The sequence below is a fragment of the Schistocerca nitens genome, chromosome 6 (assembly GCF_023898315.1).
Source record: "Schistocerca nitens isolate TAMUIC-IGC-003100 chromosome 6, iqSchNite1.1, whole genome shotgun sequence".
NCBI lineage: Eukaryota > Metazoa > Arthropoda > Insecta > Orthoptera > Acrididae > Schistocerca > Schistocerca nitens.
This window is the reverse complement of record NC_064619.1, coordinates 171,819,569-171,834,718: the sequence shown is the minus strand read 5'-3', so window position 1 is coordinate 171,834,718 and position 15,150 is coordinate 171,819,569. Positions and strand designations below refer to the sequence as shown.

At 38.6% G+C, this 15,150-nt stretch overlaps 1 protein-coding gene across 1 annotated transcript in view; it reads right to left on the bottom strand.

The window, feature by feature from the left end:
* LOC126263022 (28S ribosomal protein S29, mitochondrial) overlaps positions 1–14,656 on the bottom strand; it is a 105,457-nt gene extending 90,801 nt beyond the window's left edge. The window contains exon 1 of the mRNA XM_049959988.1: positions 14,522–14,656. Within this exon, the coding sequence (XP_049815945.1) occupies positions 14,522–14,543 (22 nt within the window). The 5' untranslated portion in view covers positions 14,544–14,656. The remainder of the gene's footprint in view (positions 1–14,521) is intronic.
* Positions 14,657–15,150: the final 494 nt, after the last annotated feature.

The following is a 15,150-nucleotide window of genomic DNA, read 5'->3' as shown; positions in this document are numbered from 1 at the left end:
CTACGAATTTGCAACTTGTTTGTAAAAAATTGTATCGAAGGATTTTGAGGCCAACATATCATTAGAATATAGTTGCTTTTATCAGAGCTGTGTTGCATTATTTAGTTGCACTGGAATTCCTTTCCAAAACCTTAGTTCTACTTATTTACTAAGGCCAGAATCCACAGGGCGCTGAAAAACGTACGAGCGGCTGAACTGCAGGTAAGATTACAGGTCAAGGAAGTGCGGAGGCTGACTTCACTGCCACCATGCTGGTAAGTCACAAAGAGGACCTGCCACGCACCCCTGCAAATCTACCGCTTACCATATCAGACAGTCCATGGGGTCCAGTACGTTATAAGTTAAGATTTGTCATTCCGCAGAGGGGATGTTACAGCTTGTGCAATGTGGGTTTAAATGTACAAGCCATGCCACCTCAGCATCATCAATGGTTCATGTAAAGTGTAAAAGACCAGTATACCACCACAGTTCAGCAAACGTCTCATCCAGAGTTTGTGGGTATCGCTTCCCTGGTGCATGACAAGACGACACACTCCCAAAGACACATCCTTGGAACCCATATGGCTAATAGTCTCTTGTTGAGAAGAAAACATTGAATTATGATAGTTTGGAAACAGCAATGTTTTGGAAATATTTAGATGAAACCTTTGTGGTACAGCCTCAAGACAATAACCAAGTACGGATTACGCGGACTTTAAAATTTTCTGGTGAATTAAATATTCAAAGAGGTTTCAGGATTGCAGCCATTGTCGTACACTCCACTCTACAATATTTCGACTGGACACCTGCCCATTGTCTTCAGGTAAGCCATCAAAGACTAATGGCTCACTTGAAGATGATTGGCAGGTGACCAGTCGAAATATCATCAAGTGAAGTTTACAGTGACCAGCAACAATCCCGAAATTTCTTCGAACAATCCACATCTACATGTACATGATTACTCTGCTATTCACAATAAAGTGCCTGGCAGAGGGTTCAACGAACCACCTTCAAGCCGTATTTCTACCGTTCCTCTCTCGAACGGCACACGGGAAAAATGAGCACTTAAATTTTTCTGTGCACGCCCTGATTTCTCTTATTTTATCGTGATGATTATTTCTCCCTGTGTAGGTGGGTGCCAACAGAATGTTTTCGAAATCGGAGGAGAAAACTGGTGTTTGAAATTTCGTAAGAAGATCTCATCACAATGAAAAAGCCTTTGTTTTAATGATTGCCACTCTAATTCACTAACATGTCTGCGACACTATCTCCACTATTTTGTGATATTACAAAATGAACCGCCCTTCTTTGAACTTTTTCGATGTCTTCCATCAGTCCTACTTGATGCGGATCCCACATCGCACAGCAATACTCCAGAACAGGGCAGACAAGCATGGTGCAGGCGGTCTCTTTAGTAGACCTGCTGCACCTTCTAAGTGTTTTGCCAATGAATCGTAGTCTTTGGCTTGCCCCAGCCACAACATTATCTATGTGACTGTTCCAATTTACGTTATTTCTAATTGTAACCCTAAGTATTTAGTTGAATTTACAGCCTTAAGATTTGTGTGACTAATCATGTAATTGACATTTAGGGGATTTCTTTTAGTATTCATGTGAATAACTTCACACTTTTCTTCATTCAGGGTCAATTGCCACTTTTCGCACCATCTTATATAAATCATTTTGCAATTCGTTTTGGTCGTCTGCTGACTTTACAAGACGGTAAATGACAGTATCATCTGTAAACAATCTAACAGAGCTACTCAGATTGTCTCATATGTCATTAATATAGATCAGGAACAAAAGAGTGTCTACAACACTTCCCTGGGGAACGCCGGATATTACTTCTGTTTTACTCGATGACTTTCCATCTATTACTACAAACTGTGACCTTTCTGACAGGAAATAACAAATCCAATCTCACAATTGAGGCGATATTCCATAGTCATGCAGTTTGGTTAGAAGACACTTGTGAGGTACAGTGTCGAAAGCCTTCTGGAAATCTAAAAATATGGAATCAATTTGACATCCCCTGTCAATAGCACTCATCACTTCATGAGTGTAAACAGCTAGTTGTGTTTCACAAAAACGACGTTTTCTGAATCCGTGCTGACTATGTGTCAATAAATCGTTTACTTCGAGGTACTTCTTAATGTCCGAACACAGTATATATTCCAAAACTATACTGCAAATTGACATTAGTGATATGGGCCTGTAATTCAGCAAATTACTCCAGTTTCCCTTTTTGGGTATTGGTGTGACTCGAGCAATTTGCCAGTCTTTAGGTACAGATCTTTCTGTGAGCGAGCAGTTGTATATAATTGCTAAATATGGAGCTATTTTATCAGAATTCTCTGAATGGAACCTTACTGACATACAATCAGGAGCAGAGGTCTTGCCTGTATTAAGTGATTTAAGCTGTTTTGCTACACCAAGGATATCTCCTTCTACATTACGTGATCAAAAGTATCCGGACACCTGGCTGAGCAAAAGTTTGTGGTGCCCTCCATCAGTAATGTTGGAATTCAATATGGTGTTGGCCCACCCTTAGCGTTGACGACAGCTTCCACTCTCGCAAGCATACGTTCAATCATGTGCCAGAAGGTTTCTTGGGGAACAGCAGCCCACTCTTCACGGGGTGCTGCACTGAGGAGAGGTATCGACGTTGTTCGGTGAGGACTGGCATGAAGTTGGTGTTCGAAAATATCCAAAAGGCGTTTTATAGGATTCAGGTCAGGACTCTGTGCAGGTCAATCCATTACAGGAATGTTATTATCGTGTAATCGCTTCGCCACAGGTCGTGCATTATGAACAGGTGCTTGACCGTGTTGAAAGATGCAATCGTCATCCCCAAATTGCTCTTCAACAGTGGGAAGCAAGAAGGTGCTTAAAACATCAATGTAGGCCTGTGCTGTGACAGTGCCACACAAAACGACAAGCGGTGCAAGCCCCGTCCATGAAAAACACGACCACACCATAACACCACCACCTCCGAATTTTACTGTTGGCACTACACACACTGGCAGAGGACGTTCACCGGGCATTCGCCATACCCACACCCTGCCACCAGATAGCCACACTGTGTACCATGATTTGTCAGTCCACACAACGTTTTTCCACTGTTCAATGGTCCAATGTTTATGCTGCTTACACCAAGCGAGGCGTTGTTCGGCATTCCCCGGTGTGGTGTGTGGCTTATGAGGAGCCGCTCGTTCATGAAATCCAAATTTTCTCACCTCCTGCTGTAACGTAGCAAGTTATTACAAGATGAAAATCATTCCAGTAAGGCACGCAGCCGTTTGGTATGGTGCCTGCTGGATGGCTACGATTTTTTTCGCTTTACTCACAGCGCAGCTGTCGCTGCCTGCCGCGAGAACTGCATAGAGTAACATCCAGACAGTATGAAAATTTATACCCTTTACAAATCTAAATAATCCATATTAGTTATTATTTAATTTAGTTCAAATTTGGTACACAGCCTTTTGTTATTAATGGAATGATGCTGTCAAAATTTCAGATTTTTATTTATTATAGTTTCGCAGATAATGAAAATTATCTAAAAGTCCTAAAACCATGGCTTATGTTTTAAAACCCAGTTAGAAACAATAACAAATTGACTTTCATTGTAATTTGAAGCCATTAAAAGTTATCAGTGCATAAAATCAATTAATTAGAATTTTCTTTTCAAAACTCTAGTTACTTTATATTACGTAATACAAAAATCGCCCAAAATTATTATTTGCTTATAATTTTGCTGTGTGAGTGCATGAGAATGATTGAGAGAGTGTATTTGTGACATACGCTGAAACTTAATATGTCATTTTATGTAAGAACTTGTACAAATGAACCATGGGAAAGTTATGCTGCAACCACAATTCAGATGATGTATGTCTGTGTGAGTTTGCTTTTGAGGGGGGGGGGGGGGGGGGGGAAGCAGCCAGAATGAAAGTTAGAGGTGGAATAAGTTTATTTATCAATTTCGAGAATACTTTGAACTTCACTTATTTCGATTAAACAATATACTAGAAATTGAAGTTTTAATGACATGAATTACTATCACATTAGTGATTGGATAAGACAAGTTTTGCCGCAAGAGTGATCAGGAAGGAACATTCTGATTAGTTGTTTAGATCAATAGCCAATTAGAATTAAGCTGTTCCTGCACAAATATAGTGAGGTGGGCAGATAGTAGAGGAGCTCGAGACAGTCACTTGCTAACCGACCTACAGATAACACCATGTTAGATAGCTCCATAAAAATAGTCTGTAAGATGAAGAACTAGTGAGTTCATTTCAGTTAGAACGTGTCATGACTGAAGCAACTGGAATTACGAACATCTTCATAGAAGTTTGGTGTTTCTAAATTAAATAGCTGGAGATTTATGAGTGTGTGAACTTTCTGGTGACAGTAACAATTTTGCATGGCATATTTCATGCTCTGTGCGGAATACTTTGGCGAGCACTTCTTACTAAGAAGACCACTGAAACGACTGAATGTTTAACTCATGAAGAGTGGTGGGTCTGTGACTGTTAGATCGGAAAATTAGTCGGGTCAGACTTGCAAAAATTCTGGCTGCTTTTTGAGTGAAAATGTGTTGTACAGAGAGTGAATTTTGAAGGATAAAGTTTACCATATTAAATACAGACTTGATAGCCATTTCATGTGTTTCTGTATGAATAAAAAGCAGATTTTAAATGCTTTCTGCAAGTAGACTGCATCCTCCAAATGCCCGATTTTTTAAATATGAACTTTCAGGAACTGACTTTCAACTCGAGTTATGTGGTTGGTATTAGGTAGTGGTTTCATCAACTCTGCTTTACACTGCCTAGCATGTATCTGCTACTACTGAGTGAAGGGACGTCAGAAGGAAGGATAATTCAGAGAGAGAATGAAGACAACCGACCCCGCCCCACCGCCTAACTGTCATAGTACTTGCACTGGATTCTGATGCAGTTTAGAATTCCTGTGTGATGGTCTGGAAAGACATTTGCCTATTACACATTATCACCCTCTTCAACTGTTGGCGGTCTCTGTCAGTCAAAGATCGGCAGTCTCTGTCAGTCATATCAGAGATGAGGTCAGCCTGTACACTTTTGTGATGTACATGTTCCTTCACATTTCCACTTCACTATCACATTGGAAACAGTGGACCTATGAATGTTTGGAAGAATGGAAAGCTCACGTACAGACGTATGACACAAATGACACTCAATCACCTGACACGTTCAAAGTTCATGAGTTCCATGAAGTGCCCTATTTTGCTCTCTCACGATGACCACTGATTGGTTGGTTGGTTTGTGGGATTAAAGGGACCAGACTGCTACGGTCATCGGTCCCTTGTTCCAAAACTTAAAAACACCCACACAGAATAAAAACGAACAGTGGAAAAGACGACGGACGACACAAGACAAGAAAGACGCAGACACAGATCAGACAAAACGAATTAAAATCACACAGAGTGTGACAGTGGTTGGCCGACCATAGAGATAAAAAAGGAAAAGCCAACCACCGAGAACACATTAAAAACTCAGTTTAAAATCGTAGGCCAAAGGCCAGAATCAACACAAAAAAACATAAACACTCAGATTAAATGATAAAAACCCCCTGTCCGTATAAAACGCATAACTAAGTCCACCATGACAGAGTCATCTGTTAAAAGGACAGGGAGCGTGTCAGGCAGCGCAAACGTTTGCCCTGAGCACACTTAAAAGTGGACAGTCCAACAAAACGTGGACCACCGTCAAAGCCGACCCGCATCGACATAGAGGCGGGTCCTCATGCCGCAGTATAAAGCTATGTGTCCAGCGGGTGTGGCCAATGCGGAGCCGGCAAAGGACCACTGAGTCCCTGCGAGTGGCTCGCAGGGGTGACCGCCACACAGTCGTCGTCTCCTTTATAGGACGGAGTTTGGTTGGCGTGGTCAGGTTGCGCCATTCAGTGTGCCAAAGCTCGAAAATTTTGTGGCGGAAGATCGAGCGCAAATCAGGTGCCGGGAGACCAATATTCAGACATGGTTTACTGGTGGCTTCTTTCACCAGCTGGTCAACATTTTCTTTGCCGGATATCCCAACATGGCCTGGGGTCCACACAAAGACCACAGAGGGGCCGCAATGGGCAAGAGCATGCAGGGACTCCTGGATAGCCATCACCAGACGAGAACGAGGGAAACACTGGTCGATAGCTCGTAAACCGCTCAGGGAATTTCTACAGATAACGTAGGACTCACCTGAGCAGGAGCGGATATACTCTAGGGCACGAAAGATGGCGACCAGCTCAGCAGTGAAAACGCTGCAGCCAGCCGGCAATGAACGTTGACCACTGAGGTCACTGATATGGAGTACTTGGCAGCAGGTGACAACACAATGCACCTAATACGAAAAACATATGTTTTTGTGGGTGTCCAGATATTTTTGATCACATAGTGTATGTTTCTCATCTTGGCAGTTGTTCTTGACTGGAATTCAGGAATATTTACTTCATATTCTTTGGTGAAGGAGTTTCGGAAAACCATGTTTAATAACTCTGCTTTAGTGGCACTGTCATCAGTGACTTCACCGTTGTTATCATGTAGTGATGGTATTGGTTGCGACTTGCCACTGCTGTGCTTTATGTATGACCAGAATCTCTTTGGGTTTCAGATTCTGAGACAGTGTGTCGTTGTGGGAATTATTAAAAGCATCTCACATTGAAGTACGCACTATATTTTGAACTTCTGCAAAACTTTGACAATCTTGGGGATTCTGCGTTCTTTTAAATTTGGCATGATTTTTTCGTCGCTTCTGCAACAGCGATCTGGCCCATTTTGTGTACGGTGGGGATCAGCACCATCACTTATTAATTTATGTTGTATATATCTCTCAATTGCGGTTGATACTATCTCTTTGAAATCGTTCCAAATCTTTTCTACACTTATGTTATCAGATCAGAAGAAGTTGAGACTATCTCTTAAAAAGGCATTAAGAGCATTTTTATCAGCTTTTTTAAATAGATGTACTTTGCATTTCTTTTTGATTGTTGTAGGTGTTACGGTATTCAGCCTAGCAGCAACTGCCTGGAGGTCACTAATCCCTGTATTCCTCATGATACTCCTTATTTGTTGCCAAAAGGTCAAGTCTGCTTTCACTACCATTTAAGCTTCCAGTGGGTTCATGAACTAATTGCTCAAACTAAGTTTCTGAGAAAGCATTCAGTACAATTTCGGATGATATTTTATGCCTGCCGCTGGCTTTAGACTTATAATTTTTCCAGCACATCGAGGGTAGACTGAAGTCACCACCAACTATAATTGTATGAGTGGGGTACCTATTTGAAATGAGACTCAAGTTTTCTTTGAACTGTTCAGCAACTATATCTTCTGAGTCGGGGGGGGGGGGGGGGGGGGAAATGAAGCAATTAATAGTTTAGTCCGATTGACAAGTATAATCTCTACCTACTTCACTACAATTAGGACTATACCAATTTTTTTGGATTATCCAAATTCCATCCACGAAAACATTCAGTTTAATGCAGAAATTAAAAAAAAAGAGGGCTACCCCATATACTACGATCATGGCACATTGGGACCTACAACACACAGCACACAGGTATGTTAGCACAAGTAGACAGTTCTTTCAACCATAGCACACAAGGCATACAGTTTGGCTTTTTATGTTTCAAAGCTATTTTTTAGGTATGTCATTTGAATTTGTGAGCCGAGGGTGTCAGGTTGTTACTGGAAGATTTTGCATATTTTGGCTGATGGATTCGTGTTTGTGTTTGGAATTATTGGTTCAATGTAGTTCTTATGGTCAGAGATTTAATATTATTTTTCTTTTCCTTTTTTTAAGTGATGGCTATGACAGAAACTCTTGAGTAGGTCATTGTTGCATTTGGCAAACATATGTTGTCTATGGTCATGTTCCTACAGTTATTGGGACTGATTGCAGATAATGTCTCTGGTTGTTAAGTATTTTTTGTGGCTTTATTTATTTTTTATAGTAATATGTATGGTACGTGAGTTTATTTTTATAGGCCTAATCCATATCACTTCAGGCATGGGGGTTACCTTCATAGTCTCGGATGTTATTGAATTTAGCATAGGTTGAAGTTCTGGAGTAAGAAAGAAACAGGTATTTTTTTGTTTTCTCCAAAAAAATTTCCTGCCTCGAGATACAGGCCTCCAAAGATGACACCCCAAACACCATTTTGAAGACATGCGAATCCCAGAAAACTTTTTTAAATGCTGTATCTCTGTAACAGTTCTAGATATTTTGTTACAGTTTTTTTATTTAAAAGATAATTGCTTTATGATTACAATGGTATCCTCCACTTGAACATATCTGTCAAAGTTCTTTTACTGTCGCCTTTTGAATTTTTTTATAATTTTACAGAATTTTTTTTCTTTTTTTTAAAAAATGACAATCCAGAAAAGTTAAATTTTTTTCCTGTTGATCTGTACCATGTAGTAAGATATCTCTGTAAAGGAGAGCTTCCACTTTTAAGTTGGCCCGGTTTTATTTTAAAAAACCATTTTTTTAACTTTCAAGGGTAATGTATGTCTTCACTGAAGTTGTTTCTTGTTAATTTCTTTGTTACAATGTTTATTTCTATTGTCTTTGTTGCAGTTATTTCTTTTCACTTTCATTGTTAAAGATATTTCAGACAGTTTGTTGTAGTTTCTTGTCAGTTTCTTTGTTGTGGTTGTACACTGCTGGTTTTTGTATTGTAGTTGTTCAGTGCTAATTGTTTACTGAAGAGGCTCCTAAGAAATCTGAGACCATCCAGTGAGTTCTGTGTTTTCATGAGGAATTTGCCAGTTGACACAGCTGCAGTGTGTTTTGTGGAAAGGACTGTCTGAAATGTCTTCTGACTGGGGCCATAGGAGAGTGAAGTGTGCTGACTATTTGCATATCCATAAAAGAGTGATATATAAGACAGACAAAAAAAATGTATTTTTGACTTGTGTTTGTAATTTTTTTCCATAACTTCCAACTGAATCTCAAAGTTGAAATTCATACTTAAGTTTGATATCATAAAGGTCTATTTACTATGAAATTTTCAATTTTTTATCTGGTCCCCCAACAAAGATATTGCAGGCCATAAAACGGAAAAATTTAAAAAAATCCATTTTTTAAAATAGTGTATTTTTTTAAGTGTAAGCTGCTCACCATTGATACTCTTATAAAGTAACTATACTATACAGTGTAATAGCAGAAAAAATATTAAAGCTGAGAAATTAATCTTTCTTTGGAAAACTACTATTCAAAAATTGAGTTTTTTTTAAATTTGTGGCTGATAACTTTGAACTATTAAAAATATATTGAAGAATATATTCAGCTAAGTGATAAAGATGTTAATCTGTAGCCCAGAGTGTGTTGAACTAAATGCATTTTATCTGAAAAACTTAGTACAATCCACTACTGAATAACTGTAAAAAATTTAGATGCTTGCAAATACGAAAAAACGCATGCAGCCTTGAACGAATATGGCTGCCAATTCAAAATAATAAATACTAAATTTTTTTTAAAAAATATTTTTGTGACTACAAAACTATGGGGAATTCACCCAGCAAATAAATTTTTTTTCTGAGATGGTCAAGCAACCAATGCTGGTCCACTTGGTATGGATTGACCTACATCTGAAGAAATTGCAACACCACATTGCAGAAGTGAAAGGGTGTGTACAGGCTGAAGAACTATGTTTAGTGCTTCACTGTTATTTTGCTGAGAACTGGTCTGTAATTCTCCCACAGGAAGTACAAGGGTATCATTGGAGTAATGACCAGGTTTAAACTTTTACAGGAGTGACATATTTTCAAAACAAGACCACAAGTGCTGCAGTTATAAGTGATGAGATAGGAAATTACTCAGCACATGCTTTGCCAACAATGCACAAAATTCTTCAACTGCAAACAAGGGCAGATAAGATCATCATTATTTCTGATGGTGCTCCTAGTCATTTTAAAAACTGTTACCAGCTGTTTGAATTGAGTAAGTCGCCTCTGCCAACTGACTGGGTATACAGGGCTACTGGTCATGGGAAGGGGCCTTGTGAGGTGTAGTCGGCCTTCTGAAGCATCATGCTACAAAACATAATCTTTCCAGACCAAATACAGCTGTGATTCAGAATGCTGAGGATTTTACGAGAGTCGTGAAAACTTACACATCCGCAGCCCTCATTCTTTTGTCCAAAGAGGAAATCTAAAAATTCTGTGGGCAGAAAAAAGAAGAATGCTCCAAACATACTATTCCTGAGAATGGAATTGTGAAGACAAATTTTTGGACTCAAACTGATGGGCAAACTCATATTGCATGCACTTTAAAGAGCAAGAAAGAAGAAATTTCATTTGTTCGACCAACACCTCAGAAACAGCAGCATAATATTCAGATTCACAACCTGAGAAGGGGGGGGGGTGTTTGTGACGTGTGTGTATGACTGCAACTGGTGGACTGCACAGATTATAGACACCAGTTAAGAATTAAACAAAATTGTAGTGAACTTTATGCAAATACATGGACCAGCTCCTGGATATAGGTTTCCAGCTTAAGGACAGCAAAAACGCCATCAGTGCTCGCTTCCTGTTCACAATCTTTTGAAGATTGAAAGTGCTCCAGTTCCTATTGGTTCAACAGGAAGACATCACTCTATATCAAATGAAGATACTGAAGCAGTGGAAGACATTTTGAGTTCATTGACTGTCTAATTTCAATAAAAAAACAGAGTGCACTGAAGTTGTATAAATTGAAACCTTTAAGTCTTTGGACCTTTCACATACATTTTGGGACCATTTAAAATGCTTGAAAATTATGTTAAATAAGGCTAGATTTTGATTTTTATGAGCCTGTCATGTGATAATGTTGTGGTAATAAAACAGGTTTTACATCTGGCAAAAATTTCAGTTGTTTATAAAACCTGTTCAACTTGAAAGTGGCTCTCCTTTTCAGAGAATGTAGAATTATATGGTACTAATCAACAGGAAATTAAAAAAAGTATTAGCAGGTTCAGAATGCTATATAGTAAAAGAACTGTAACAGGTAAGTCCAAAAGTAGGATTTCTTCGTAAATCATAAAGCAATTATCTTTCAAATAAAACAAAAAATCTAGAACTGTTCCAGAGTTACAGCATTTTAATTTTTTTTCCAAAATTCGCGTTTTCGCACAGTGTCATCTTTGGATGACTGTATCTCGGAGCAGAATTTTTTTTGAAGAAAACATAAAAATACATGTTCCTTAATTAGTCCTTCATTTTAACACATGCTAAATTCAATAACATCTGAGACTATGAAGGTAACACTTTTTCCTAGCCTGCCTGAATTGATATGGACTAAGCTTATAGTTGTTTATGTATATTGCATTTTTTGTGATGATTCAAGTTTTCTTGAATTTCGCATTTTCCCTTGTTAGTGTCTGACAATAGTGTTGGATTGTGGTTGATAGGTATCACAGATATTGGTTTACCGTCACTGGTTAGGTTGTGGTTTTTTTGTATTAGTTTTATAAGTGAGATTTGGTTTGTTGTATTGTGGACTTCATTTCAAATAGACAGGGTAATTGAAGGTTTGGAAGTGATTTGACAATTTTACTGTGTTGGTTTCTGCTACTGCGGGTTCCACTTTAGCTATCATATAGGTCAAATGAAATATGGGGGCTTCATTTGAGCTATATAGACCAAGTGAAATTTGTGATAACGGGTTTTTGAGTTGTGTGTGGGTTACTGTTACTGTGGTTTTCAATCAAGCTATATACATCAAGCGAAATTTATGATTCCAATGCTTTTCTTTTTAACATTTTTGGGTGGTGTTCAATGATGAGAATTTCATGTATTTGATACTTGAGTTAATATTATTTTTAGAGTGGTGGTGATATTATTACTGTTGTAAATGTAGTCTGACCCCACCCAAAACATCATATGCCCCACAACTGTTGTTAGTTTCGTTCTATTGTTAAAGCTAAATATTTCAAGTAAGTGTCTTTTAATTGTGCCCGTTTGCAACCTGACTTGTCTCCTTTACGATAAGCAGCAATCTGTCTTTTCCTACAGTGTAAATATTTCATGTGTTATTTATGTTTTTTCATGGGTGCAATGGGCAAATTTATGATTGTCATAGTATATATGCTTGAAATAGGGACATCCACCATCCTGATGACACCACAGGTCAAAGCAGACAGGTGGAATTGCAACTTTCAGTTCATCCTTTTTTGCCACACATTGGAAGTATTTCCTCACATATGTTGGATCATTAGAGACCAGCATACTAAAGGGCCTTTCACCCTTCAGTGAAGTTGGTAGCTCCATCTATTCCAAGGACTTTGTGTGACCCAAGGTAGGCATTTACTAGAGCCCTGGGAGTGCAGATTTTCACAGGACCAGTTTGTTTGTGTAGAATGTTCACGAAGTTGACGGCATCAATACCTCTAGTTCCATGGTCTATGATACTACCATCCACTTTATCTTATTGTGACTGTTGTTAAAATACATCTGCAATTTGCATGTTGACAGATCTGATGAATAGGAGTGGTGGATAAAGCCACAGTAAATTTCCTATGAATAATAATGAAAGACATTGCAACAGTGATACTTTCATCAACTATTCTAAATCACAGTTTTTATGTCCAACTGTGAAGTCCTTCCTCAACTGGTTAAGGACACTACTTCATATCGTTGCTGCCCAATTACCATTTATAAATGATTAGCATATGTGGAAACAAGTGTTGTGTAGTGTCCCACAGATTTAAATGACAGTCACAAGTGCAGAAGTGTCAACTTGTTGGATCACACATAAGTTGGCCACAAGCTCCACATGCCTAATCATCGGTGAAGGAATTAAGATTGTTATGACTTCATGCTCAAAGTAATGTACACCATTAACTGTGTGATGAAAATAAAAAATAACTCTCTGACAATTAGCCTGCTTACAGAGCTAAATATTCAGTTATGTCTCAAACTGATGAAAGGTCATCACAAGTATCCTTTATGTGAGACCTTGCAATTATCTAGAGATTTAGATTACTATGAGGCACCTAGTAGGGATGACTATACTGGAAGATCGATGAAAACAGTCTAACTCCCAGTAACGTATCTCCCCAAAACATTAAGCACAGGCTGTAAACAACACAGAGGAAGGACGGGATAAAGAACAGGATCAATAATCATTTGCTATCAACACCAGAAAACAGAAAATTAACTGGAGGTAGCCTACAAAGAAGCCAATCATTCACAGGTCAAAGCGATGTAACAGTGAAAGATTTGTAAATTTATACCAGTGAAGGATCTGTGTTACAGCAAGGAGGACGCAAAGCTACAGTTCTCAAACTAACACCACCCTTTCAGACAAGCCACAGCCAATAATCCGTAGTTCAGGGTTTCTAGCTTGAGGCTGCACATTCTTTAACACTACGGGGTGTCAAACATTAATCTAAACTGCTGTTATTAGTAGTTTCTACATTTGTGCAATACAATATCTGAGAGAAGACAGTAGGTTCTGTCTCACCAGTTGCCAAAATAGAAAAAAAATGGATCACAGGAAGATGGTAGTAGCACACACACAATGAATCGTTGTGGCTCATTTCAAAGCACTGGTTCTGACAATCCAATGACAGGTACAGATCATCACACTGTCAACATTTACCTAGTTGGAGACAGGAGATGCAGTGAAGGTATAAATGTCTCGTGCATATTTTGAACACAATGTGCAATGAAATTTTGAGAATTGCTAATATGTTGTTTCTTTAGGCATATATCTATCCAAAACATTCAACAATTTATTAACTCCTTTCCAACACAGAAAACATCCAGTATCATTTACACATACAAGGTCAAATTGTGAGCACGTAAACATATGTCCCGCACTCAAACAAATTTGTACATAGGGTTTCAACGCCAGCAAAAGCAAGCACTGTGAGCTTCACGTCAAGAACGATCCAACAAATGGTGTAATTAGGAATATCAGTAAATCTAATCTGGACTAACTAAGTCCCAAAGTTCGAGGAAACATAACAAATCTAGCATACTTGGAGAAGCTGGAAGGGATCCCAAATAAATGCCCTCACGGAAACGAGGGATGTCTATTTATTTCAACTCTAATCCGTCTCCTAAGATTTTACAGGTCATTCGTAACTGTGCTGCATGATTAGACTGAAAATTTCCGCTTCGTTTGTTACTTCATCATAAACATATTTTCAATTTTACTAATCAATCTAAAACAGGAAATGGACAGCACAGTAAATTGTCAAACAAGATTGTAATCTCAATGACGCACACACGAAAATTGTGCACATTGGTCCACCACTTTATCTTAGCTCCATATTTCCAGTACGACAGCATTAAACACCCACAGCATACATAGACGCATGGTAAGGCAGAAGAGCTGTACTTCGAATTACAGCTGAATATTAATTTTAGTGAGTAAACAAAATGACGCATACGACCCTCAGAGATGCATACCAATTGGCATTTATAACGAAAAACTGATAAAGCACTGCATTTTATTTTTTAAGGGTGTAATATTATAGCCATCAGCATTAATGCAAAACATACACACACATGTTCCGTGCTTCCACTTACATGTTCTCAACACCATTTTCATTTACAATCACATAAATAAGCACCAAATTATGTTCAATCAACACAAACATAAACCTCCCCAAATTTCTGTAAAAATTAAACAGCCCTCGTTTGTTACAGCATGAAAGCAAACACATTCACTATGAAAGATGCACCAATCATAATTATTGCTGCAGGTCGATTAGCGTCGATACATGGAAAGGATCCGAACATAAAAACATTCCACAGTGCATTGCAAGTGATGGCATTCACACAATCAATCATAGGCACATAAAGGGATGGAACTGAACGAAAGAGAAAAGCCTGCGTCAAAAAATCAGCATGGATTCAGAAATCATCGCTATGGGAAATCCAAGTTGCCATTTTCTAGCACGTTATCCCGCGATCCATCAATGAAAGTCAACAGGCGATTCCATATTCTCAGATTTTCGGAAATCTTTCGGTACAATGCCACACTAAAGGCTCTTAACAAGGGTGCGCGCCTGCTAAATAAGTTCTCGATTATATAAGTAGCTCGTATATTTTTAAGTAACAGACCCGTCAGGAATACTCTGAGAAGTGTTATAGAATCACTTACATTTTCTACATGCACAAACGATCTCACGATAAGGATGAGAAGTAAAATGCGA